The 27,163-nt window shown below is 55.3% G+C and overlaps 3 protein-coding genes across 3 annotated transcripts in view; 1 reads left to right on the top strand and 2 right to left on the bottom strand.

The window, feature by feature from the left end:
* FRYL (FRY like transcription coactivator) overlaps positions 1-7,119 on the top strand; it is a 188,735-nt gene extending 181,616 nt beyond the window's left edge. The window contains exons 61-62 of the mRNA XM_048508727.1: positions 6,051-6,054; positions 7,055-7,119. Of these exons, the coding sequence (XP_048364684.1) occupies positions 6,051-6,054; positions 7,055-7,119 (69 nt within the window). The remainder of the gene's footprint in view (positions 1-6,050; positions 6,055-7,054) is intronic.
* A 3,695-nt stretch (positions 7,120-10,814) lies between these two features.
* On the bottom strand, positions 10,815-16,464 carry ZAR1 (zygote arrest 1). The gene is made up of 4 exons (XM_048509843.1): positions 15,739-16,464; positions 13,584-13,676; positions 13,430-13,504; positions 10,815-11,842 (listed from the first exon to the last, which is right to left on the bottom strand). Exons 1-4 carry the CDS (start codon positions 16,462-16,464, stop codon positions 11,699-11,701), a joined length of 1,038 nt encoding a protein of 345 aa, XP_048365800.1. The 3' UTR covers positions 10,815-11,698.
* Positions 16,465-18,239: 1,775 nt separating this feature from the next.
* Positions 18,240-26,315, bottom strand: SLC10A4 (solute carrier family 10 member 4). The gene is made up of 3 exons (XM_048508829.1): positions 25,203-26,315; positions 23,462-23,672; positions 18,240-19,277 (listed from the first exon to the last, which is right to left on the bottom strand). Exons 1-3 carry the CDS (start codon positions 25,616-25,618, stop codon positions 18,759-18,761), a joined length of 1,146 nt encoding a protein of 381 aa, XP_048364786.1. The 5' UTR covers positions 25,619-26,315; the 3' UTR covers positions 18,240-18,758.
* Positions 26,316-27,163: the final 848 nt, after the last annotated feature.

Here is a 27,163-nt window from a genome sequence, read left to right as displayed (position 1 = left end):
GGGGGGGTGGGGGGGGGGGGGGGTGGGGGGGGGGGGGGGTGGGGGGGGGGGGGGGTGGGGGGGGGGGGGGGTGGGGGGGGGGGGGGGTGGGGGGGGGGGGGGGTGGGGGGGGGGGGGGGTGGGGGGGGGGGGGGGTGGGGGGGGGGGGGGGTGGGGGGGGGGGGGGGTGGGGGGGGGGGGGGGTGGGGGGGGGGGGGGGTGGGGGGGGGGGGGGGTGGGGGGGGGGGGGGGTGGGGGGGGGGGGGGGTGGGGGGGGGGGGGGGTGGGGGGGGGGGGGGGTGGGGGGGGGGGGGGGTGGGGGGGGGGGGGGGTGGGGGGGGGGGGGGGTGGGGGGGGGGGGGGGTGGGGGGGGGGGGGGGTGGGGGGGGGGGGGGGTGGGGGGGGGGGGGGGTGGGGGGGGGGGGGGGTGGGGGGGGGGGGGGGTGGGGGGGGGGGGGGGTGGGGGGGGGGGGGGGTGGGGGGGGGGGGGGGTGGGGGGGGGGGGGGGTGGGGGGGGGGGGGGGTGGGGGGGGGGGGGGGTGGGGGGGGGGGGGGGTGGGGGGGGGGGGGGGTGGGGGGGGGGGGGGGTGGGGGGGGGGGGGGGTGGGGGGGGGGGGGGGTGGGGGGGGGGGGGGGTGGGGGGGGGGGGGGGTGGGGGGGGGGGGGGGTGGGGGGGGGGGGGGGTGGGGGGGGGGGGGGGTGGGGGGGGGGGGGGGTGGGGGGGGGGGGGGGTGGGGGGGGGGGGGGGTGGGGGGGGGGGGGGGTGGGGGGGGGGGGGGGTGGGGGGGGGGGGGGGTGGGGGGGGGGGGGGGTGGGGGGGGGGGGGGGTGGGGGGGGGGGGGGGTGGGGGGGGGGGGGGGTGGGGGGGGGGGGGGGTGGGGGGGGGGGGGGGTGGGGGGGGGGGGGGGTGGGGGGGGGGGGGGGTGGGGGGGGGGGGGGGTGGGGGGGGGGGGGGGTGGGGGGGGGGGGGGGTGGGGGGGGGGGGGGGTGGGGGGGGGGGGGGGTGGGGGGGGGGGGGGGTGGGGGGGGGGGGGGGTGGGGGGGGGGGGGGGTGGGGGGGGGGGGGGGTGGGGGGGGGGGGGGGTGGGGGGGGGGGGGGGTGGGGGGGGGGGGGGGTGGGGGGGGGGGGGGGTGGGGGGGGGGGGGGGTGGGGGGGGGGGGGGGTGGGGGGGGGGGGGGGTGGGGGGGGGGGGGGGTGGGGGGGGGGGGGGGTGGGGGGGGGGGGGGGTGGGGGGGGGGGGGGGTGGGGGGGGGGGGGGGTGGGGGGGGGGGGGGGTGGGGGGGGGGGGGGGTGGGGGGGGGGGGGGGTGGGGGGGGGGGGGGGTGGGGGGGGGGGGGGGTGGGGGGGGGGGGGGGTGGGGGGGGGGGGGGGTGGGGGGGGGGGGGGGTGGGGGGGGGGGGGGGTGGGGGGGGGGGGGGGTGGGGGGGGGGGGGGGTGGGGGGGGGGGGGGGTGGGGGGGGGGGGGGGTGGGGGGGGGGGGGGGTGGGGGGGGGGGGGGGTGGGGGGGGGGGGGGGTGGGGGGGGGGGGGGGTGGGGGGGGGGGGGGGTGGGGGGGGGGGGGGGTGGGGGGGGGGGGGGGTGGGGGGGGGGGGGGGTGGGGGGGGGGGGGGGTGGGGGGGGGGGGGGGTGGGGGGGGGGGGGGGTGGGGGGGGGGGGGGGTGGGGGGGGGGGGGGGTGGGGGGGGGGGGGGGTGGGGGGGGGGGGGGGTGGGGGGGGGGGGGGGTGGGGGGGGGGGGGGGTGGGGGGGGGGGGGGGTGGGGGGGGGGGGGGGTGGGGGGGGGGGGGGGTGGGGGGGGGGGGGGGTGGGGGGGGGGGGGGGTGGGGGGGGGGGGGGGTGGGGGGGGGGGGGGGTGGGGGGGGGGGGGGGTGGGGGGGGGGGGGGGTGGGGGGGGGGGGGGGTGGGGGGGGGGGGGGGTGGGGGGGGGGGGGGGTGGGGGGGGGGGGGGGTGGGGGGGGGGGGGGGTGGGGGGGGGGGGGGGTGGGGGGGGGGGGGGGTGGGGGGGGGGGGGGGTGGGGGGGGGGGGGGGTGGGGGGGGGGGGGGGTGGGGGGGGGGGGGGGTGGGGGGGGGGGGGGGTGGGGGGGGGGGGGGGTGGGGGGGGGGGGGGGTGGGGGGGGGGGGGGGTGGGGGGGGGGGGGGGTGGGGGGGGGGGGGGGTGGGGGGGGGGGGGGGTGGGGGGGGGGGGGGGTGGGGGGGGGGGGGGGTGGGGGGGGGGGGGGGTGGGGGGGGGGGGGGGTGGGGGGGGGGGGGGGTGGGGGGGGGGGGGGGTGGGGGGGGGGGGGGGTGGGGGGGGGGGGGGGTGGGGGGGGGGGGGGGTGGGGGGGGGGGGGGGTGGGGGGGGGGGGGGGTGGGGGGGGGGGGGGGTGGGGGGGGGGGGGGGTGGGGGGGGGGGGGGGTGGGGGGGGGGGGGGGTGGGGGGGGGGGGGGGTGGGGGGGGGGGGGGGTGGGGGGGGGGGGGGGTGGGGGGGGGGGGGGGTGGGGGGGGGGGGGGGTGGGGGGGGGGGGGGGTGGGGGGGGGGGGGGGTGGGGGGGGGGGGGGGTGGGGGGGGGGGGGGGTGGGGGGGGGGGGGGGTGGGGGGGGGGGGGGGTGGGGGGGGGGGGGGGTGGGGGGGGGGGGGGGTGGGGGGGGGGGGGGGTGGGGGGGGGGGGGGGTGGGGGGGGGGGGGGGTGGGGGGGGGGGGGGGTGGGGGGGGGGGGGGGTGGGGGGGGGGGGGGGTGGGGGGGGGGGGGGGTGGGGGGGGGGGGGGGTGGGGGGGGGGGGGGGTGGGGGGGGGGGGGGGTGGGGGGGGGGGGGGGTGGGGGGGGGGGGGGGTGGGGGGGGGGGGGGGTGGGGGGGGGGGGGGGTGGGGGGGGGGGGGGGTGGGGGGGGGGGGGGGTGGGGGGGGGGGGGGGTGGGGGGGGGGGGGGGTGGGGGGGGGGGGGGGTGGGGGGGGGGGGGGGTGGGGGGGGGGGGGGGTGGGGGGGGGGGGGGGTGGGGGGGGGGGGGGGTGGGGGGGGGGGGGGGTGGGGGGGGGGGGGGGTGGGGGGGGGGGGGGGTGGGGGGGGGGGGGGGTGGGGGGGGGGGGGGGTGGGGGGGGGGGGGGGTGGGGGGGGGGGGGGGTGGGGGGGGGGGGGGGTGGGGGGGGGGGGGGGTGGGGGGGGGGGGGGGTGGGGGGGGGGGGGGGTGGGGGGGGGGGGGGGTGGGGGGGGGGGGGGGTGGGGGGGGGGGGGGGTGGGGGGGGGGGGGGGTGGGGGGGGGGGGGGGTGGGGGGGGGGGGGGGTGGGGGGGGGGGGGGGTGGGGGGGGGGGGGGGTGGGGGGGGGGGGGGGTGGGGGGGGGGGGGGGTGGGGGGGGGGGGGGGTGGGGGGGGGGGGGGGTGGGGGGGGGGGGGGGTGGGGGGGGGGGGGGGTGGGGGGGGGGGGGGGTGGGGGGGGGGGGGGGTGGGGGGGGGGGGGGGTGGGGGGGGGGGGGGGTGGGGGGGGGGGGGGGTGGGGGGGGGGGGGGGTGGGGGGGGGGGGGGGTGGGGGGGGGGGGGGGTGGGGGGGGGGGGGGGTGGGGGGGGGGGGGGGTGGGGGGGGGGGGGGGTGGGGGGGGGGGGGGGTGGGGGGGGGGGGGGGTGGGGGGGGGGGGGGGTGGGGGGGGGGGGGGGTGGGGGGGGGGGGGGGTGGGGGGGGGGGGGGGTGGGGGGGGGGGGGGGTGGGGGGGGGGGGGGGTGGGGGGGGGGGGGGGTGGGGGGGGGGGGGGGTGGGGGGGGGGGGGGGTGGGGGGGGGGGGGGGTGGGGGGGGGGGGGGGTGGGGGGGGGGGGGGGTGGGGGGGGGGGGGGGTGGGGGGGGGGGGGGGTGGGGGGGGGGGGGGGTGGGGGGGGGGGGGGGTGGGGGGGGGGGGGGGTGGGGGGGGGGGGGGGTGGGGGGGGGGGGGGGTGGGGGGGGGGGGGGGTGGGGGGGGGGGGGGGTGGGGGGGGGGGGGGGTGGGGGGGGGGGGGGGTGGGGGGGGGGGGGGGTGGGGGGGGGGGGGGGTGGGGGGGGGGGGGGGTGGGGGGGGGGGGGGGTGGGGGGGGGGGGGGGTGGGGGGGGGGGGGGGTGGGGGGGGGGGGGGGTGGGGGGGGGGGGGGGTGGGGGGGGGGGGGGGTGGGGGGGGGGGGGGGTGGGGGGGGGGGGGGGTGGGGGGGGGGGGGGGTGGGGGGGGGGGGGGGTGGGGGGGGGGGGGGGTGGGGGGGGGGGGGGGTGGGGGGGGGGGGGGGTGGGGGGGGGGGGGGGTGGGGGGGGGGGGGGGTGGGGGGGGGGGGGGGTGGGGGGGGGGGGGGGTGGGGGGGGGGGGGGGTGGGGGGGGGGGGGGGTGGGGGGGGGGGGGGGTGGGGGGGGGGGGGGGTGGGGGGGGGGGGGGGTGGGGGGGGGGGGGGGTGGGGGGGGGGGGGGGTGGGGGGGGGGGGGGGTGGGGGGGGGGGGGGGTGGGGGGGGGGGGGGGTGGGGGGGGGGGGGGGTGGGGGGGGGGGGGGGTGGGGGGGGGGGGGGGTGGGGGGGGGGGGGGGTGGGGGGGGGGGGGGGTGGGGGGGGGGGGGGGTGGGGGGGGGGGGGGGTGGGGGGGGGGGGGGGTGGGGGGGGGGGGGGGTGGGGGGGGGGGGGGGTGGGGGGGGGGGGGGGTGGGGGGGGGGGGGGGTGGGGGGGGGGGGGGGTGGGGGGGGGGGGGGGTGGGGGGGGGGGGGGGTGGGGGGGGGGGGGGGTGGGGGGGGGGGGGGGTGGGGGGGGGGGGGGGTGGGGGGGGGGGGGGGTGGGGGGGGGGGGGGGTGGGGGGGGGGGGGGGTGGGGGGGGGGGGGGGTGGGGGGGGGGGGGGGTGGGGGGGGGGGGGGGTGGGGGGGGGGGGGGGTGGGGGGGGGGGGGGGTGGGGGGGGGGGGGGGTGGGGGGGGGGGGGGGTGGGGGGGGGGGGGGGTGGGGGGGGGGGGGGGTGGGGGGGGGGGGGGGTGGGGGGGGGGGGGGGTGGGGGGGGGGGGGACAATTCCCATCAGCCCCTTCCAGCATGGCCAATTGGCCATGCTGGAAGAGAAGACTGATGTAATTGTGATCCATAACCACTGGAGATATAAGAACCATACAGGCATAAATGTATACTGATCGGTTTGCAAGAACTGTTGCATTGAGACTGGAAATGAAACCACCACCACCGAATCTACAGTTCCAGATCCGTATTTGGATTACTGGACTCCACTGCTGAGGCTCCAGTAGCCTTGCTAATGCCGCTAGTGTTAGTGCAGGTAACAAAAGATACATGGGGAAAGGCAAACCTGAGTCTATTTTCCTCCACACTGGAAGCTGAGATTGGAACAAATGCTTAAGAAGGGCGTGAACTCCTCTCCAAGACCATCTGGCCAGACTACTGTGAACATCATACACTTGTGGAAACATCCTTTATTTCTGTTTAAGGAAATTAGGGATTGGAACTAAACTGTGGACATGTATTTTGATTATCCTCAGGCACAGCAGAGCATCTCTGAGATTGAGTTCGCATGCAGACGCTTGTAAAGAAACCCGGGGCCATCCTTTTCCCCCTTCAGCAAAAGGGTAAAGTGCAGCCCTGCTGTATCAGATCAGTGGTCCATCTGCTCCAGCAACCTGTATCACACACTGACCAACCAGTTCCTCTGGAGGTCCAACAACACGCTCTTAGTGGCTGAGGTCTTTCCCTAACATTGCCTCCTAGCACTGGTATTCAGAGGTTTCGTGCCTCTGAATTATTATTTTTAGTCACCGTGGCTAGAGCCACAGGCTGATTTTTGGGGGGTGGGGGCTGAGGTCTGTGGGGATGGAGGAGAAATCCTTTCTACACCTTTCTTGACATGTATTGTCAGCTATGCAGGCTTTTTTAAAGAACTGGCTTTCCTAGCGCCTGGAATGTAGTCTATCTGGGCTTCAATTAGCGTGGTTTCAAAATAGCTTTGAAGCGTTCTCTAGGATTTGACTCTGCTGCTTTCCCCTTCGGCTTCCTTTTAACTATTCCTGTCATTTCTGTAAAGTTCCCTCTTCTGAAATCAAATGTTACAATGTTTAACTTTAGTGGTAACAACTGTCCACTGACAAGAATGCTGAACCTAATAGCATTGTGGTCACTGGTCCTAATTGGTGCAACAACCTCTACATTTCTCATCAGGTTTTGAGCCCTGCTCAGAATGAAGTCCAAGATCACTTCCGCTCTCATTGGCTCTGTGACCAATTGTTCCAGTTGTTTATGATGTCTAGGAATCTCTTATCTACAGCGTGACTTGAGCATGTGTTTGCTCAGTCAGTGTGAGGATAGCTGAAGTCTTCCAGTACCAAAACATTAGCTGCTCTAGTCATCTCCCTTATTTCCTCCTCCATCTGATCATCAGCCTCAAGAGTTTGATTGATGGACGACAATACACGCTCATTTCTAAGTACCGCTTAGGACAGTGGTGGCGAACCTATGGCACGGGTGCCAGAGGTGGCACTCAGAGTCCTCTCTGTGGGCACGCGCAAACTGAGTGCCCCCCCCCCCCATATATAGGCTGGCCTGGGCCACTGGGCTCAATTATTAGCATTAAACCTAAGACCTAGTTTTGGGGAAGCAGTGTAGGTAACCCTGTTAAGTGCTGTTAAACCCCACTGATTTTCATGCAAAGAGCTAAAACGTGATCCTTTACCTGGGAGTAAGCTCAGCTGCTGGCAATGGGGCTTGCTTCTGAGTAAACCCTCCTAGGGTCGTGATTCATCCATTGGAAGAGTTGCACGGTTGCTTCAAAGCAGAGCCACCGACTACCACCTAGGAGGCAATCGTTTTTTCTAAACTAAAACATCAGTACTCGGGTTAAATTGCCATGTTGGTGGGTTTGGGGTTGCAATTTGGGCATTCAGTGTTGAAAAGGTTAGCTATCACTGGCTTAGGACCCATTATTTTTACCTATATCCTTTCTGTTGGGGAGTTCATTCCCCTAATGTTTGCCAGCTTATTTGATTCTATGCACTCTTTGATCTACAATGCAATACTTCCCCCATCTTTTCCAATTTTTAAACCCAAAAGCTTCCTGCCAGCACTACTTTCTCATCCAAGTACTGAGGCCCATGATTTGTGCCTATTGAACCAGTGGGAATTCTGAGAATGCTAACTTTGAGCTTCTTGTCTTTCAACTTCCTGTTGGAATCTATCTAGACAATGTGTGATGCCCGGAACAGTCACTCTAGGCGGACAAGAGACACCATGTAGTCACCATGTAGTCCTGTGTATATCTTCATAATCGAATCATCTTCATAATCGAATCATCCACTACCCAAAACCCCATCTTTTCTCAGAGGAATATTCTCAGAACAATAGGATTTTCGTCTGTTACCCAAAGAAGGGATGATGATGGGTGGTTACTAGAGCAAGAGCCAACACATTTCCTCATATACTACCTCTAGGGAGATTTATGAAATCTATACACCAGAAGCACACTTTATTGTCTGAACTCTTTGAAGTGTTGCTTGAGCACATTTTTTTGTTTGTCTGAAATTCAGGGAATTTAGACCCAACTTTTTTCTTTAGGCCCCAACTTTGGCAGGCCCTTGCTTTCCTAACTAAATTGAATTATCTCCTGAATCAGGATTCTATGCTACTGGGAATAGTGGCCAATTGCCTGATTGAATTAACCTTCTGGGTTCTTTCTGCTTATATTATATTTGTATATTTTTGTACATTCTTTCAGTTGCCTTACCTTGCATAATTTGATTTGCTGATTTTCCTCTTGATGCCTAATAAACGTTTCTGACTGTCTAACCCGAGGAAGGAATCTCCTCTGAAGGATCAAAACCCTCCTCCTCCAACTGACATCCTACACAATCTCTTACTCTCCACAACAACAAAAGAACTGTTAACACAGTAGTTGTTCTGGCAAGTCCCTAAAGGTCTCTTCCTTAAATCTCTTCCTGCCCCAGTTTCTGCAGTTCAGCAACCCTTGTCTCAAGGGAACAAACTTCCTTTGAGAGCCAAGAGCTCCATGCATCAAGCATAAACCCTTGATTTCCACCGAGAGGGTAGGTAAAATCATAAATCTGACACTCACTCCTTGCAAAACACTGGATAGCCCCCCAATGGCTTTCTACCTTCATAAATGGTTCAATTGTTTAAAAGTATTCTGGAGTGAAATTGGGTGCATACTTAAACTTGTGTGGCAGGAAGCATACAGCAGCACGCCTCTCTCTTTGAGGGTGTGGAGTTTCTATGTCCTTTCTCAGGAAACCCATACTAGAGGGGTTCTCTCCTGTCCCCACTCAACCTTCCTCACTGAACTCCCATATTAGAAATCCTGCCTGAAGCACTGGGTCCCAGGTCCCAGGAGCAAGTCCTACAGGGTTCCTGAGTGACTCTTTACAGAGTCAGCCCTCTAATGAGCTTTGCTTCACATGCTGGCAGGGGCTGATGGGAATTGTAGTCCATGAACATCTGGAGAGCCGCAGGTTGCAGACCCCTGCTTTAGATTGTGACCACCACAGAAGGTGGCCTCCCTCCCCAAATAAGGCACAAAGTAGGTTTCTGGAAGCCTGCAAGATGAGAACTCTCTACCACATCTCCATTCCCAGAACCATTCTTAGAAGAGATTCAATCTCTGTTGAATCTGTTAAATGGACTGTCAAACTGTTAAACGATACAGTGTCTCCTTCTGCGATGGGTCATTTTGTCCACTCTTGAAACCAAAACGACAGATAACTTTCAGACTAACCTTTCATCAAACGTATGAGAGGACAGTGATGTAAACAGTTTGGAGTCCCAACTGGGGGAAAAGCATGATCATAAATTACATAGATACATCTAAACAAATAAAAGGTCAGGAATGTGCTTGGCACTCCACAGCGCTTCATTTAGCAATATTTAGATTTGAGCTCTGCACCAAAAAAGGTTCCCTAACTCGGGAGACTTAGGACAATCTAGTGGGGTAACGGCAGGCAGAATCTCAAAATTGAGTCATTTTATCAGATGCAGAGTGAGAGAAAGTAACCAGTTATGGGAGTTGATTCCAGAGGGAAGGCAGTGTTAGTCTGTTACAGCAAACTAGATCAGGAATCTTGTGACACCTTGAAGACTAACAAATTTTAATCCAGTCTAAGCTTTCATGGACTTCAGCCTACATGCTGCTTGCTCTGTAACAGTGGTTCTCAACCTTCCTAATGCCACGACCCTTTAATACAGTTCCTCATGTTGTGGTGACCCCAACCCTGACATTTATCCATTTTACAGATGGAGAACACTGATGCAGAGAGTCTTAGGCGATCCCTGTGAAAGGGTCGTTCAACCCCCCGGGGTCGCGACCCAAAGGTTGAGAACCGCTGCTCTATAAGATGTCAGTGTTCTTCTCCCCTCCCTACTTTCATTTACTGCTATATGGAATGGAACACCCTTTCAAAATTGTTGCCCAAGACTACAAAAGAGAAATCCTTTTGGAGTTTGGATGCCAGGTTAAAACAAGAAGCCCCAAAGACTCTCTTGAAGTTATTGGTGTATTTTTCAATTTGATTTTCTTGCCAGTGTTTGTTGGGTCGTTTATGAACATCCACTTTTAATTTACTCTAGAAAGCACATAAGATTCTCAAGCCTGGCTATGTTTTCCATAAATCAATGCTGCACAAGTACAAGAATGTCTTAACCAGAGGTGGGATCCAGCAGGTTCTCACCAGTTCCCGAGAGGGGGTTACTAATTATTTGTGTGTGCCGAGAGGGGGTTACTAATTGGGTCTGCTTTTCCGTTAGAAATTCCATTAGGTCCAAAAATCATAAAGTCCTGTTGTTTCCTATGTGGCTGGTTAGCGAAGGTAGAAAACAGGATAATTCTCCCTGTTGGGCTGTTTTAAAAACATGTTTTATAAATATGGTAAAGTTCCTTGTTTAAGGAAAGTATCCTTCTTTTGATTTCTAGAAACAAAATTAAGTATTTGAAAGTATTAAGTATTTGACAGACAGTCAATTAGAGGAGAAGTTGTTGTTTCTGTTGGCAGTAGACAATAGGACTTGCTATAATGAGTTTAAATTATGGACAGAAAGATACCAGCTGGAAATTAGGAACTTTTTTTTACAGTAAGCGTTTTTTACAGTAACAGAGAATTAATACCCCGCCCCTGGAATGCCTGGCCATGCCCCCATTGTGCCCCGCCCAGCCCCATTGGCGCTACGCCACTGTTTGAATCCCACCACCATGGGAACCGGTTACTAAAATTTTTGGATCCCACCACTGGTCTTAACCATAATGCAGAACTTGCACATCATTCAATGCATTTCACCTGCACAGCACTGAACACACTACGAGGCAATGCTGTTGAATTCAGAACCCAAATGGAGATGTGCTTGTAAATGTAATGCAAAAGCAAAACAGCCAGTACAGACACAGGGCAGAATAATTAAGCAGAGTTTCAACAATGTTTTAAGAACTGGTGTTTGCTTGTTAGTCAAGAATGTAATCTGGACAGTATGAGGTGCAAATGTCAACTTAACCATACTTTGTTTTCGGAAAATCCCTACTCCCTCATAAGAACATAACAAGCCAGCCGGATCAGACCAGAGTCCATCTAGTCCAGCTCTTTGCTACTTGCAGTGGCCCACCAGGTGCCTTTGGGAGCTCACATGCAGGATGTGAAAGCAATGGCCTTCTGTGGCTGTTGCTCCCGAGCACCTGGACTGTTAAGGCATTTGCAATCTCAGATCAAAGAGGATCAAGATTGGTAGCCATAAATCGATTTCTCCTCCATAAGTCTGTCCTCATTCTTGTTTGGATAATGGCCTCCTGCTGAGCATTGTGGAGATAATGGTTCATACTTAAGTCTCAGACATAGATTAAGATATTTCCACTTAAATGATAAAAGCAGAGATGTACAGTCATAATCACTTTATTTAGCTATCAGGTACTAGTTTATCAGGAACTTAAGAGACTGACATTCACCGTCATGGTTGAGGACAAAAAAGTTAACATCTGGAAACTTTGGATGCATCAGATTCATCCTAGCACTTACCTACAAGTAAATCACTCCTTTGAATTTCAATTAGGCAATTTCTGAGATAGTATACAACATACCAGTTATGCTTGTTGGTGACCCAGAATTATGTATACAACTCTAATCCAACCTACTGGCTCAGAACCATTGTCTAAGTTTATCTAACACCCTTCAAACACCTGTGATCCATAAGTACACAGCTGTTCACAAGGTAGCACAGATGTGCTGCCGGCCCCAAACAGTAGACAATTGGTGATTACTTCTCCCTTTCCATATCAAGATTTAGCACTTCCACAAATAAACCTGACTTGTGTAATTTCATCCGCCAGATTAGGAAGATTGTCAATGAAAATTTAGTTCCCGTTGCCAGTACTGGACCATTCAGGATGTGGAAAGAAAAAGCATCTCTGAAAAATATGAACATACAGAAAGATGCTGCACATTCTCTATCACATCTAGGTGGATAGGACCATGGTTAACTAAGCCTCCTTCCCTAAAACAAAAAACAAAATATTGCTGAATTAGCTTTTCAAGCCCTGATTGCAATAAGGAGAATCTGGTTTTGTCCCAGTATATCAAGCAGATTCCTTTCCATTCTTAATATAATTAACAGATGAGGTAGATGTTAGGTTGCATTATAATTTGCATTTGCTATACTACAGCTTCACTGGCAAGCTTTCCATTGCTACAACCTGCTACTTCCAAACAAAATCTGTGCTCCTCGCACTTTTAAATATTCAGAGTTCTTCCATGCACACATCCCACTCTCCTGCTCAAATAATGTATTTGAAACTAAATGTACTATCACACGAGAGACGTTTGCCTTTGCATCTTCCACAGAGATCCTGGCGGTGAGGTTTCTTGGGATCAACGTGGCGTAGTTTCACAGGGCAGGTGCACCGTTTCTGCTTGCAACTCTGCAACAGACAGGCAATCTTTGAGGGAATATTTATAGAACTGGCAACTGCCAAAGTTACTGTAGTGTGCAAGTATCAATATTCATCTTATGGATGTCTTGTGCGCTTGGAGATTAGAATACACAGCTAAGGCCTTCAAAGGCCTCCGGACAGACCCTTTAAGTTTATGAAATTGTGCAAATATAGAAATAATGTACATTTTCCATTCAGTATGATTTCAAATCCTTAATACAAAACATTGTCTATTCAGCAACTGGAAAGCCTTGTGATTGATGATTTATGCTCAGCAATTTATATTGCACTTATTTCTTTATTCATTTCTTATTTTATACCTTATATTGTGAAGGCCTATGGCTATTTGTCGATGATGACATAATATACATGAAAAGAATGGTTTGCTTTAAGAGTCCACAATTTTGCACAACTAGTTCATAAGGACCCCATTCTCTGTTTATTCTCACATGGCAGGCCCAAGTATTTCTTATATGGACAGTAAAGTATCAATGTATTAATCTCCAATGAGCTGCAAGTATGCAAACTATCGCATTCCCACTGAATTCACTCTAAACAGCACCCCTATGTTAACAGAAATGTAACATTTCTCTGCACAAGAGTCTGAACAGAGCCAGCCATTCCAAGTTTAAGGTAGTTTGCCTCCTCCCAGTAAAAAATGTTTTGAATGCTTCTGTAACTTAAAGACTGCTTAAAGCTATAATATAATTTGTGGTGGTGAACCTTTGGCACTCCAGATGTTATGGACTACAATTCCCGCCAGCTCCGGCCAGCATGGCCAATGCTGGCAGAGGCTGATGGGAATTGTAGTCCATAACATCTGGAGTTCCAAAGGTTTACCACCATGGATTAAATCATCTCTCATATTGAAATACAACAAAGTTTTTTTCTATATTACGACTGATGCCCATCAGGAGCCTACTTTAAACACACTGAACTTGGCCCAGGAGTCACCTGGCTCCATTGAACTTTCTGGGTAACCCTGAGCCACTCCCATAGCCAAATTTTAATAGGATTCTTTGAAAATACCATGGGATGAGACACATCTATTCTACCTTGAGCATCTTGGAAGAAATACAGAAGAGACAAATAGCAAAACCAACACTGAAATGGTAGGGGAAATTTACCATATTTGCCCATATGCCATCTTGGAGCAAAAAAAAGTTATGGGTATAAATTAATGTTAACCAATACTGCATAGGTGTCAAACTCGTGGCCCTCCAGGTGTTATGGACTACAGTTCCCATCATCCCCTGCCAGCATGATGGGAACTGTAGTTCATAACATCTGGAGGGCCACGAGTTTGACACCTGTGCAATATTGGTTAAAGCATAAATACAGAGACTGATAACTGGCTGGCTATACCTGAACTGGGACAGATAACAGTTCATCAACATCCAACAAAGTTGAATACTGCTTCTAAGTGTCTATATATGAAGGGCTTGCCTTGTGTATGAACGAGGCACATGTATCCAAGTAAATGAAGGGCAACACATCTGAAGGTATCAAGGCAAGCAACACATCTGAAGGTATCTAAATTTTGCCTTAGATAGCCTTCTAGACTTCAATGCTTACTTGGCAGGTGATATCCTCCACACGGTAGGGATTGTATGATTTCTGGCAAGTCCGGCAGAACTGCCGAAAATAAACCTGGGGATGAAAAGTGAACAATAGTTAAGTAAATGCCTCCTCCGCGAGATCTACCTCCCCCACCAACTCCCAAATGTACCTTGTTAGTGCCCTGTACACACCACACGTAGGCGCTCTCCCAGCGGATGTTGCATTCCTTGCAGTGGTAGTAGCCATATTTTTGCTCCAGGAACTAGACAGCACAGAAATTAAAGCACAGCCTTGGGGGAAAACACTTTGATACAGCAGCACACGTCAAGAGTTGCTCTGCACTCCCTTGAAAAAAATACTGCTGCAGCAGTGCAGGTCCGGAGACCAAGAACCACTCAACAGAAAGGCGCTTTGGAGAACCTTGAGTCAGATTCCCTCCCCCCCCCCCCAAGAAAAGTCACTCTCCCAACCAAAGCCTGACTGTCTGTTAAAAGCAGAAGTAGTCAACCACCTCCCAATGGCATCTTCCCACACTCTAAAAGGCAGCAACAACTGCCCAACAGCGGGGGTGGGTGGGTGCAGAGGGCCAGATTTGTTCATAAATCCAGCTCATTTGTTCCAAGGACCGGATATGACATAAATGTGCCTTGGTTGGGATGAGTTCAGGCCGGGGGTGGTGGGGTGCAGAGTGGTTACCTCAGCCCCAGCCCACAGCAGGCTTGCCAAGCCAGATTGGGACCGGCAGAGTTGTGTCTGATTCACATTGCTTGTGGGCCTGATAATCCCTTTCAAGAGGCTGAACCCAGCCCATCGGCCCCATGTTTGAGACCCCTGCCCAAAAGGCTGTGAGGGGCAGCCCTGATGAACAGCTTCTGCCAATATTCACTCTCATGAGGAATAATTAAACCAGTATTGAATCACCTGACAATTATCACAAAGCCCCTGCTTGGCCAAAAGCAAAGCTTCATATTTAGGTGCTGATGCAGGTCAAGGAAACTGAATTAAATGACCCCAGAAATGTTCTCTGTCTAATGTTCAGGAGCTATGAAAACTTATCAGTTATTGACTTTCTAGGCTCCTTAGTTCTTTGCCATACATATACGCAGAGGTGGGATCCAGCAGGTTCTCACAGGTTCCCGAGAGTAGGTTACTAATTATTTGTGTGTGCCGAGAGGCAGTTACTAATTGGTGATTTTGCCATGTGATTTTTGCCTTCGTTACGCCCCTCCTCTCAGCAGTAACGTGCAGAACTTGAAGCAGTCCAGCAGGAGGTGTACCGGCGTGCGTGGCAGCCTGCACCTGCATGCATTCGTTTCCCGCCCAAGGACCGGCACAGCGGCTGCATCCTTGCCCCAGCCCTGCCCAGGAATGCCCCGCCCCCAGAATGCCCAGCCACGCCCCCGTCGTGCCCCGCCCAGCCCCACTGGCGCTACGCCACAGTTTGAATCCCACCACCATGGGAACCTGTGACTAAAATTTTTGGATCCCACCACTGCATATACACAATAAATAATTTGTGAAAACGAGTTAACTACTCTCACTAGTCCAAAATATCCACTGAGGTGGCCCCACTGTGACTGGAAGAGTCACCGTTGAATTTCACCTTCTTCTGGACTGTCTGTGATTGAGAGAAAATGCCAAATTCTCTGCTCATTCAGGTGTGACTTGGTGGTAAGATCTCATCACTACACAAGAAGACCTCGGCTTGCTTATACCCAGTGGGGCACTTCAGTCCCTCCTTCCCCACCCCTTTTACATCTTTGCTTTTTCAAATAAAGAAAACAGCCCTCTGGCGATCGCTACTATTTTGATTTCTTTCCTCAGGGGCATCTGAAAAAAGGTGAAGCAGCCACATCTTTTCCTGCAGAAAGTACCACCTCTGGAGGTTGAGGAACTGCAGCGTAGTGGTTAGACCACAGGACGAGAATCTGGGAGAACCAGGTTCAAACCCCCACTCTGCTCTCAAAGCTTGTCCGGTGCCCTTGGGCCAATTAAACACACAGAGCCCGACCAACCCCACAAGGATAAAATTAAGAGGTGGATGCAGAAAACCACTTTGTGCCCTAGAAAGGAAGGGCTTACATCAGGGGTGTCCCAACTCTGGCGCTTCAGATGTTCATGGACTACAATTCCTATCAGCCCCTGCTGGCACGGCCAATTGGAAGAGATGCACGCAACTGGGGGCAACCTACGACTTGCCCCCTATTCTGAAAAGGGAATGTTTCTGGGTACCAGCAGGGGGCCCCTTTCCCGGTTGACTGTTGGCCACGGGCGCTTGCAGGAGGGGGCCTGTGGCGCCTTCGCCTCCTCCCGCGGAGACTCACCTGGAAGCGGACGCGGGTCTTGCTCTGCCCGGACTCCTCCAGAGGAGGCTGCTGCGGCTGCTCCTTCGCCGGCGATGCTTTCCCCGCGGCCTCGGCCTCCGGGGGCTTCTCCTGCGCCCCCTCGGAGACCGGCGGCTCCTCCTTTCCCGCCTGGGTGGGTCCCTCGGGCGCCTTCTCCCCGGCGGCGCCCGCCCGGTCCTCGGGCTCGCTGGTGGGCGGCGCCTCCGACGGCTCGGGCTCCTCGAGGAAGGTGGTGAGGTGCCGGGAGGCGACGGGCGAGTAGACGGCGAGGGTCCGCGGGAAGCGCACGCTGCGCGCCGCCACGTGGCTGACGGGGCTGCCCTGCTCCTGGCCCGACGGCGCCCCGGGGCCCCGACGGCGCAGCAGCAGCAGCGGGCGCGGCCCGAGCGAGCACTGCACCGAGGCGTCCTGGCGCGGGTTGACCTGGACGCCCATCTCCTTGGTGTTGGCCTTGCGCAGCCGCGGCGTCAGGTTGGGGTTCACCTGCGACAGGATGGCCTTGAGGTGCGCCCGCTGGTAGTGGTCGAAGTACTCGGCCGCCGCTGCCGCCGCCACGGCCGCGCTGTCGCCGTAGCCGGAGAAGTAACCGCCCCGCTGCCTCCAGGGACCCGGCCCTTTCCCCTTGGGCGGGGGGTAACGGTAGGCGTAGGGGTTGTAGGAGGGATACACGTAGCTCTCCATCGCCTCCTCCACCGACATCGCCATCATTCGCGTCCCAGGCGCTGCAGCCCTTGGAAGAGCCTTAAATCCCCGACGGGGCGGGATCTGGGTGTTCCCATTGGCATTAACGGGAGCAATCCTGTGCGTACTTATAGAGTAGTAGTAAGGTCAGGTGAGCTTTTGAGGACTTATTTCCGGGTGCTTGCATGGCTCTTTTAATGCATACACTAAACCCTAGGATTTCTTACCTTTGCTCTGAAGTAAGGTCCACAGTTCAGTGGAGGTAAATAAAATAGTAAATAAAATGGTAGGGCATCCTTACAGAAGAGCAAATTCCCCAGAATACGAGGTTGACTTCCTCCTGAGCACTGTCACCTGTTTTCTGAATATAAAAGCACAAAGTTGTACTCACTGTCGAGTGGTTAATCTCGGTTGATGCTTTAGATGCTCACAATCTGTAAACATGTACTAAAGAGTAAAAGGAAATTTTCAGATGCTTCCTTCGTGCTCCTGTGAACTCCATGGGAAGCTGACATGCACAAACTTGGCCTGTAAACAGTAAACTGATTTACTTACCCTAAGTGTATTGCTAACTTGCATCTTATAAACAATGCATTTCAAATTAGCTTATGAGTCTGTGGTGGTCCTGTATGCTTTAATGATATTTCAAGTCAGACTTTTATAATATTTAATATTAGAAAAGGCTTTTGGTCTAAAGATGTGATATGTTTAAATCCATTTCTTATTGCATTTACTAAACAGTTCAATGAAATGTGTAAGAGTTAACCTTAGCAAACAATTTAATTCTAGGTTTGATTCTAGAGTTTACTCGTGATGAATTGGAATGTGATAACATGTAGCAAGGAGCGGTGCTTTATAATAATGCTGTTTTGCAGGCACAACGTACCATATTTAGTTCCTAGCATCATCAGCTAAAAGATACCAGGTGGCAGGGCAGAGACAGTCCCAAATGAGACCTTGCAGAAATGTAGCCTGTCAGCACAGACAAAGTAAACACTTATATGCATCCCTGACCCGGTCTACATACCCTGTTTCCCTGAAAATAAGACATCCCCAGAAAATAAGACGTAGTAGAAGTTTTGCTGAAGTGCTAAATATAAAGCATCCCCCGAAAGTAAGATGTAGCAAAGTTTTTGTTTGGAAGCATGCCCGTCGAACAGAACACCAAAGCATGCAGCTGTGGAGCAGAAAAATAAGACATCCCCTGAAAATAAGACATAGTGCATCTTTGGGAGCAAAAATTAATTTAAGACATTGTCTTATTTTCGGGGAAACACGGTAGTATCTCACTATGCAGTAGGGCTTACTTCTATGAAAGTGTTCTTAGGATTGCACTGTAGGTTTGCCTACATCCAGCGAAGGATCATATCCATCCTCTTGAAGCTGCAGTTCTTACTCAGAGGGCAAATGTGCGTATCATGTACAACTGAATTGAAAATGGAACAACCCCTACTAAGTTTTACTCCTTTGCCAAAAAAAGATTATCTCAAACCTTTTCTTATGTGGTGGAAAGTGTGGCCAAGTCATTGCTGATGTATGGCAGCCCCGTGCGGTTTTGACATTGCCTGCCTCTGCTTAGGGACCCTGGACTTCCTTGGTGGTCTCCTATGTAAATAGTAATCAGGGCTGCTGTTCCGCTTTTGAGAGGTTGTGAGACTGGGCTAGACTGAGAGGTTGTGAGGCTGCCACCCAGCAGGAAATCCCACAGAATGCAGAGAAGAAGCACAAAGGAGTTCTCGGCATGACTCTTCTTCCAAGCAGCTGTGCTCTCCGCTGGAAGAAAGAAACAGTCTCTCATCAACAGGCAGTCATATGTTTAATAGACGGGTACCTTTGGAAGAAATTTAACCAGTGATAAGCGTACAACGTTATTTAACCTTTCCACATACACAGACGCTGAAATATATGCAAGATATACAAATAGGCTTTTTGAAAATAAAATGAATTCTGGTGTACTCAGTTACACTTGACGGACATCGTCAGCGTTTACTTTCTCCTTGTTTCCCTTCTCATCCCTCCCACGTCTTATAATTACCTTTACACCCACTTTTCAGTTATGTACCAGTTTCTTGCTTGCATCTCATAATATATTGTGTCACACTCACGAAGATGGCTCACATTAAATACTTTATGATGACAAGTAAGGCTGTCACAGGTGACTTGTTACTTATAGAAGAGAATATTGGACAAGGCTGTGAACCATATACTCAGAGGCTGCTTCAGGAATCAAAATTACAGGAACTGCTTTGTGCCCCCCCCCCCCCCCCCCGGCCCTTCCTGGTTTGCTACATCATTTGCCATGGATGCCTTCCCTTGCCCTAGAGAGCAGTCTGCGTGGACTCCATGTGCACTGAGCCACGGTTCTCAGCAGTCACTGTGCCATAAGAGGTATCCACCACTTCCTCTTCCTTGAGTTTCTTGTAAGAAATGTCAGTATCTTCTTCTTCCCCACCTAGAGTATCTTGCTTGTAGAAATCCTTGCCATATATCTTGTAGGCTAACACGATCAGGCCAGCTTCGGCAGCTTGGAAGAGGGCATAGAGCAAAGGGAACATGTACATGCTCCCGATGAGCTGTGGGGGGAAAGTCAGCTTGAGTATAGCAGTGCAGAGCTGTACATTCTGACAGCCTGTCTCTAGGGACACTGTCCTCTTGCAGTGGGGCGGCAAGTGGAATAACGTCGCTACGCCGTAGCCACAACCATAACCTGCCAAGGGCATCAACACAGCTACCACGTAGACGGTGGCGGGGATAGTGGCCAGCAGTTCAGGACCCAGCATGGTACCCGTGAGGATGAAAAGGATCACCAAGGTCAGTAGGAGAGACCACAGGGAAACCTGGTAACGAGAGAAGCAGACAAATGGGTTTTTGGAATACGGATGCATTTATCCTATTGATGATACACGTGCAACGATCCCCCCCCCCCCCGCCCCGCAAATGAATAATGAACACCAAAAAGAGAGGCCAGGATCATAGCAAACAAATGCCTTCTGCAATCCTGGCTGGCCATTTCAGGAAAGCATTGCACCTGACCAGGTACTGCACCTGTGGAATTCAAGTAGTGGTTGACCTCCCTCTTTATTTATTTGAATGCTTCAAATAAAAAGACTTCCTATTGTGAGGAGCTTTTTAGTAGAACCTTGGCTCAGCCTGCTGTCTTGATGCTTTGAAGGTGGGTTAGATCCTTCCTGTTTAGACAGGTGATTGGTAGAACCTGCTGCCATTTCAATTTTATTTTGGTTGACTGCTTTTGATTTAAGTTGTTTCTCTTTTTATATTGTATATTTTAATGGAGCTAGCTGTCCATAAGAGCCTAACACAGATATAATTGTCCACTAGTTGATCTATTGGTTCCAGCCAGCTGTCTCCCTGTTGAAAAATGGACAGAGAATCCCCTTTGACCACCACAAAGACTGTGTGAGGAGACAAGGTACTCATATGGACATGAAACAGGTCATAGTAAGGAGGGGAACTAGGTAACATTGAATGAAAAATGTGGCTGGATAAAATCTGATATCTACAATTAACTTAGCTAGTATAGCAACCATTCAATGCAAAGGTGCTATAGTAGTAGAAGTAGTAGAATCATAGAAACACAGAGCTGAAAAAGACCTCAAGGGTCATCCAACCCCCTACACAACAGTAATAATAATACTAATACCTCTGTTCTAATGTTGACCCGTTTTACCCTGCCTTCTTATAGCCATCTCAAAACACAGGAGAGCTTTTGGTATATTCATGCACTGGTAATGTTGAGTTTTGGGTACTTGCTGCTGGAGTTTATGGAGGATGAAACAAACTTTAAAGGGGGAGGGTCACTTTAAACAATTACTAAGACTCCATGCATTTAATGCACTGGGGAAAGCTTCGCTGGCTGATGTTTGTCTGTTATGTAGCTGTGAAAAGCCCACCACTTCTGTTACTTTACAAGAAAGCAACCTAAACTTCTGGCCATCCCTTTGCTTGCCAATAAATGGCAAGATGATATATAATTTATTTATGTCATACTCTCTGGAGCAGGAGTCTGCCTTTCACTCAGTAAAATGCAGTGTATATTGATAGCACTAAACTGATAATTAATAATATCCTAAATAATAGATGTGGTATTGGAAAACTTGTGCCAAGAGCAAGACCAAATTTTCCTTATTTCATTTCCACTCCTGATTATTTTTGTTTCAATGGCAACATTCAGCTTTATCTTTATCTTTATTAACCTTTAATAGGCATAAATAGATCAAGATTTACACAGACACATTCTTCAGTCTCAAGTATAGTTCAGCAGCAAGGAAACAGACCACATAACCTGACGGTTGACCCCAAGGGGCTCAAATCACTTCAGATTCCTTTTTTTAAAAGAAACAGCCAGAGCAAATGACAACAAATACCCCTACACATCAGCGCAAAAATACAATCCAATATAAAATTGCAATAAAAATAGATCTGTTTAGCAAGTTAAAAGCAAAATGATACAGCAATAGGTATCCTACCATGCAGATTAGACAGATTGGAGACGATACCTATCTTTTATAAGAAGTTCTACGTTTGTTTTATGTATCATATTTTATATTTAAAAATTTGATTCTGTGCCAAATAATAAAAAACCAATTTGTTTTAGTGTACTGGTATAATATATGTATATATTTAAAAAATACAGTTAAAAGTAATAAAATGAGAATAAATTAGCACTTTAAAATGGTTGTCAGGTATAGAGCTACCATACGTGTTGTATGAGCATTGTAATCTCCAAGAAGAAAACGTATGGCAACAGTAGAGTTAGAAATTTTCCTCGCCACTAGTAAAGGGTGAATTAATCTGAGACGCGCATCTGCATTTATTTGACACTCTAGGAGGACATGGGTAAGAAAGTCAATGGAGCCACAGCGACAGTGTCTTTGTTGTTTTGGAATTTGGTGATACCTTCCGTTGGTAGAGGCTGAAGGAAGACTGTTGAATCTGGCTAACATAAATGCCCGACGGTGGGCAACTGGTAAAGTAGCTGCTAGGTAATTGGCTAAAACTCCATACTTGGGAAGGATGCCCAAAGCTCGAGGAGAACAGACTGGAATTTTGGATGAATAGAAAGCCTGGCGTTCATGGTCTTTCAGTCTGTCTTTGATTTGGCAGAAGATAAAGTTCTCATTGCTGTTTTGAAGGACAGTTAGATCTATTCCAATGCTCCTAATTTTGTTGGTAATTGCCTTGGACCATTTGGAGACGTAATTATCTTTAAGTAGGTGTACGGTAATGTCGTCATCCTTGGATCTAAAGTGGATCTTGAGCCAGAATTTTATTGTGAAAATCCAAGCTAGGGTTTCGACTGTGGATAGTCCACATTCAAGACACAGAGTAGTGAAGGTGATACTATTGGGGACTCCCATTACTCTTCTCAGAAATGATGCTTGGATTAGATCAATTTCTGAGTTGAAATCATTGATCCATATGGGGATCCCGTAAAGAGTCTTTGGAATCACCTTTGCTTGGAAAATCTTCAGGGCAGCAATGATGGATTGAAAACCCTTCCCGTAATAGAATTGGGCGATACCTGATAGCAGCCTTTTCCCGGAAGTTATGGAGCAAGATCTTTGTAGTGACCACTGGAAATTATATTGGAAATTTAGGCCTAAATATTTAAAAGATTTGACCTGATTAAGATGGATGTTATTGATTTTCCATGTCATCTGTTTCCAGCGAGTTGAGAAAACTACTATTTTGGATTTTACGTAGTTAACCTTCAGTTCGTTTATATCACAGTAGTTGAAGAATGCTTTTAAATATCTCATAAGGCCGACTCTGGTTTGCGATATAATAGCAGTATCGTCAGCATACAGTAGCAATGGAATAGGATGGCCTCCTGCTTTCGGTGGATGTCCTTCTACCGTGTTGAGATGATCTTGCAGGTCATTTATATATAAGTTAAATAGGTGCGGGGCCAGCACACACCCCTGTTTGACTGCAACATTCAGCTTAAAGACCAGCAGGTATTGGCATGGAGATTTACCCAACTTTATATTTTACATGTATTGTGATGTCTGCAGTTAACTAATCGTTTGGTTGTTTTAGGTTTTCTGGGCTGTGTGGCCGAGGTCTGGTAGATTTTGTTCCTAACGTTTCGCCTGCATCTATGGCTGATGGTTACACACTGTGATTTCCCTCTGTGATACACCTCTGAAGATGCCAGCCACAGATGCAGGTGAAACGTTAGGAACAAGATCTACCAGACCATGGCCACACAGCCTGGAAAACCCACCAGAACCAGTTGAATCCAGCCGTGAAAGCCTTTGACACTTTAGGTTTTCTGGGCTGTGTGGCCGAGGTCTGGTAGATCTTGTTCCAAACGTTCCTAACAGTTAACTAATCTTTTGTTTCTTGATTCTTATACTTTTGCATACCTTAAGCTGAATTTAAGCAGGGCTCCCACCCACCTGCTGTTGCTCATTTGTGTTCTGAGCATTGTTTACTTGGGTGGGGCTGGTAACAAAAATGGCTGTTGTACTTCTCCGGAGTCAATTTTGTTGTGGTTACCATAGGCCTTAAACTGAGTCACTCCTGTGACCCATCCAAACAGCAGTCTACTGTTCCCCAAGAAATGTTTCCCAGCCCTGCTACAGAGATAATTAAAATCACCACCATTTTGTGGACTGAAACTGAGACATTCTACATTCAAAGCATATGTTCTGCCATTGCTCCATCAGAATAAGTTGCATTAGTCAGAGAAAGAGGAGTAAATGATATTTGAGTGGGGGCCTTATGGTTCCCATTCACGACACCTCTGTTGCTTGGGATAACTGCCAAGAGGATTAGCCCTGAGGAGTTCTTGCCCTCTATTTTCTTCTCAGTTGCAGGAGGCTGGTTTTGTTGCGGAGCCCCTGGGTGGGCCACAGAAAAGCATCATTCCAGCCCAGGACCATTTTGCTAGGCCCAGTGCAAGATCCCAGGAAGGCCAGGCCTTTCCTGCTGTCGCAGCTGGCTTAGATGTGCGCCCCCTTGTGTCTAAGCAGAGAAGGCAGGCGTCCAGGCTTACCTTCAGCAGGATGTCTGCCAGCCGGGGGTATCTGTAGCGGATGAGCACCCCGAGGCCGATGGGGAGCAGTGTGCTGCACAAGGTCAGGCTGACGGCGCCCAGGGGCAAGAGGCGCACCAGCGGTGTGTTGATCCAGGCGCGGCTGTAGAGCCACAGGCAAAGAGGCATCAAGAGCAGAGCCAGCAGGGTGGATGACGTGGTCATGATGATGCTGCAGGGGGTGGGGGTGGGGGTGGGGGGAGAAAGTCATCAGAGCCCCCAAGGCTGAAGATGCACAGCTTCATTCGACTTCATCACCAATCCATCCCCATCCTGCTCAGTCTGTGATTGGGCCTCGCTAGCAGTTTGGATGTAAACATCTGCCTCTCCCCCACCCCCTAGCCCCGTGGTGGTGGACCTATGGCACTCCAGATGTTCATGGACTACAATTCCCATCAGCCCCTGCCAGCATGGCCAATTGGGAATTGTAGTCCATGAACATCTGGAGTGTCATAGGTTTGCCACCACTGCGCCTAGCCAAATAATCCCCCCATTTGCATTCCGTGTGTGTGCACATTTTGTGAGTGCAGTTGTGGATAATAGCGGCTTCAGGAACCTCCACCTCCCTTGTAATGGGCAGAAATCATTGGCGCAATCTGGTTTTCTTGTCCTCTGCTTGGGCTCGCTGCTCCCCCCCCCCCATTTGCATCCCCCCAAATCCACTGGTCATACAAACTAATGCTTCCAGCTCTGATGCCAACAGAAAGTGTGCCAGGTAGTCAGATGCCCCTAAAGAATCACACCAGCCCCCGGGCTTCCTGCCTCTCCTTTGGCCAAGACCTCGTCTGTCTGCCACCCCTTGGACGATCTTGCAGAAGTGAATGGCGACAGCGGGGGACCACCCTTGACAAAGGAAGGAGGGCAACATCCCAAAGTATGTGCTAGCACATGGCTCCGCTCCAGAGCTGCGCCTATTGTCCGCCGGCAGAGAGCGGGGTTTACAAAGCCGGGGAAGCTGGGGATTCTTTTGAGTGAATGAGTGAGTGGGGGGGGGGGTGGGGTGGGAGTGACAGGCAGACATTCAGCAGATGCAGCTAGCTCCATCCTGGAGAGGCAGTGTCAGTGATCGGGAACACCCAGTTGTGACAGAAAAGCAACTGCGCTTGCCTCAAGACGCTCGTTTCAGCTTGCAGAGAGCTAGACAAATGCCCCAGCAGCAACCGTCCCTTCCCCCCTCTAACTAGTTTCTAACTAGTCGGGTACCGGTGGCGCCTGGCGGTGCGTTTTTCTTGCTCGGACTGGGTTGCGCGTTTGCGCGGACGTGCTCGGGATGCCCCGCTGCTGGTCTGTTTTTTTCTTTCTCCTACCCCAAAGGGGGTGAGCCCTCATTGCCTCGGCGGCAGAAGGCCCCCCCTCGCCCACCCACGCCCGATGCTGGAGTAAAGGGAACGGAAGAAAGCGCCGCATCAGAAAGCGCCTCTCCCGCTGCAACAGGTCGACCCGGCGATTTTTCACGGCAGGCGCTCTCCCCCTGCCCGCGTGCGGCTGCAGTTCCACGGGTGCGTCTCCTTAAGGGGCGCCTGTCGAACTTCCGCCTGCAGGGAAGCTCAACTGGAGCCCGACAGCCGGCTCTGTGCGGCGTCCGAGCGCGGAGTCCCTTCTGCTGGCCTGCTGCTGCGCTCCGCTGCCGTCCGCGCCCGCCCACCTCCCCGCGCCCGGCCGCTTTCGCCTGCCCGCCGCCGCCGCCGCCGCCGCCGGGTACCTGAGGTTCATGTCGCCGTCGACCAGGAGCGACATGATGTTGGAGAGGTTCCCTCCCGGGCAGCAGCCGCACAGCAGGACGGCCACGGCGGCCACCTCGTCGAGGGCGAAGACGAGCGCCAGCAGGAAAGCCACCAGCGGCATGAGGCCGAACTGGCACAGCAGCGCCAGCAGCAGCCCCACGGGCCGTCGCAGCTGCGCGCCCAGCTGGCTCACCTCCACCGTGCAGCCCAAGCCCAGCATGGTGGCGCCCAGCGCCAGCGCCACGAACACGCTCAGCCCCTGGTTCAGCGCGCTGTCCCAGAACGGCGGCGGGACCCCCGCGCCCCCCGGCCCGGGCGCCGCTGCGGGGGGGCTGGGGCTGGCCGCGCCGTCCGAGGCCCCCGCCGCCGCCGCCGCCGCCCAGGAGCTGTTCATGGCCGCACCTCTGGCTGTGGCGCGCCGGACCGGAGCAGAGCAGAGCGCGCCCCCAAGGAGAGACCCGGCGGTGCCACTAAGCGCAGCGTCGCCCAGCCCCTCCTCAGCGCCTCGCCTCGGCCCCCTCCTCCTCCTCCACCGGCAGCAGCCCCTCGCCTCAGCCTCTCCTCGCGCGCCTTGCAAGGAGCTTGCAAGTCTCCGGCTTCAATGGCGCCTTCTGAGGAGGGGACGCGGAGGACCGCCAGGCGGCCTCTCCCAAAAGAAAGCACATCTCCCTGTGCGCGCGAGCGAGGGGAGACCCGAGTCGCCTCCCTCAGGCCGCCCAAGAGCCTCGTTCCCCTTCCCTTCAGCAACTCAGCACAGGGACCTTCAGAGTCACTCAGGCGATGTTGCGGGGGGGGGGGGAGGCTCCGAGGGAGGTGGCTTCTCCCCACCAGCACCCCGCGCGACTTCATCCCTTCAAATCCTGCCAGGGTTGTTGTCCAGCAGCATCTCATGTCCCAATTATTCCTGTATTCAAGACCTTTCCAGGCTTGTCATCCAAAGGCAGCGCTTCAGGTGCAAGAATGTCGCTCCCTTATTTTAACTGGACCCATTTTAAACTCGGGGGGGGGGGGGGGGCCGTTATTCCTTCTGTGCTGTGTCACAGACAGTTGCAAGCCAGGGATGCTACATTTCTGCAGACGGCACGGGGACAAAACCCATTAAGGTCCTCTCTGACAGAATGTCCGCCGAAATTGGTGGCGGTCCTGCAAGAAGCACTTTGTGACTGACAACTTTACGACTGACGAGTCCTCCTCAACAGAGTTATTCCCTTCCAAGAAATGGGGGTGAAAGTGCTGTCAAGTTACAGAGGACTTATGACAGCACGGTAAGGTTTTCAGTGGGCTGAGGATGGAGTAAATCTTCTCAGAGAGTGCGCTGTTAGAGAAGCCATTATGCCCATACACAGGAGTAACATTATGAATGGCAAATTACATGCGCTCCTACCCCCACCATTTAATTTCTTTTCATATTTATTTTTTCAGAAGATGAGCATTTACCCATCATAATGAATTTACCTTCTTTTTCAGACATTGAGCACCGAATAACAGAAATTAAGACAGACTTAAGCTGATTTCATGTGCAGGTTTTCTGTAGAAGCCTTTTTTTCCCCTGGGACTGTTAAAAAGTTGTTATTTTAGAAAAGGGGCTGTACAGTGGATAGTGTGCACAGAAAAAAATAGCGTATGTCTTAATGTAGTTTACCTCCTTATGATGAATTACACATGACTGACAGAATTTTTAAAAAGGAAATAAATTAAGATAGGTCTTTAAATACAAACACCAGCAATATAATCTTACTACCCCTTTTGGGGGGGGGGAAATGCTTTTTATTTTGCAAATTATGTAATACTTGTTTGCATTTATTTTATTTAGTTTTTAGTAGGCTGTGTTTAGTAGTCTGGCCAGTGCAAACAGACATAGTTTCTCTTATACAGAATAAGTGTCAAAAATAATTCCCTTGCAACGAGCACAACTAATCCTTACTTCCATCCACTATTA

The sequence above is a fragment of the Sphaerodactylus townsendi genome, linkage group LG10 (assembly GCF_021028975.2).
Source record: "Sphaerodactylus townsendi isolate TG3544 linkage group LG10, MPM_Stown_v2.3, whole genome shotgun sequence".
Lineage (NCBI taxonomy): Eukaryota > Metazoa > Chordata > Lepidosauria > Squamata > Sphaerodactylidae > Sphaerodactylus > Sphaerodactylus townsendi.
The sequence above is the reverse complement of the archived record's forward strand: the minus strand, read 5'-3'. Positions and strand labels throughout refer to the sequence as shown.

Bases quoted from the DNA above. Each gene is read 5' to 3' on its own strand.
- ZAR1 (XM_048509843.1), bottom strand. From the start codon at position 16,464: ATGGCGATGTCGGTGGAGGAGGCGATGGAGAGCTACGTGTATCCCTCC. The intron at 13,505-13,583 runs GTACATTTGGGA...TTTCATCCCCAG, and splicing joins GTGTACAGGGCACTAACAAG to GTTTATTTTCGGCAGTTCTG. The intron at 11,843-13,429 runs GTAAGCATTGAA...TGTCTGTTGCAG, and splicing joins TGGAGGATATCACCTGCCAA to AGTTGCAAGCAGAAACGGTG.
- SLC10A4 (XM_048508829.1), bottom strand. From the start codon at position 25,618: ATGAACAGCTCCTGGGCGGCGGCGGCGGCGGCGGGGGCCTCGGACGGC. The intron at 23,673-25,202 runs GTACCCGGCGGC...CACCCCCTGCAG, and splicing joins GACGGCGACATGAACCTCAG to CATCATCATGACCACGTCAT. The intron at 19,278-23,461 runs GTAAGCCTGGAC...TCTCGTTACCAG, and splicing joins TGGCAGACATCCTGCTGAAG to GTTTCCCTGTGGTCTCTCCT.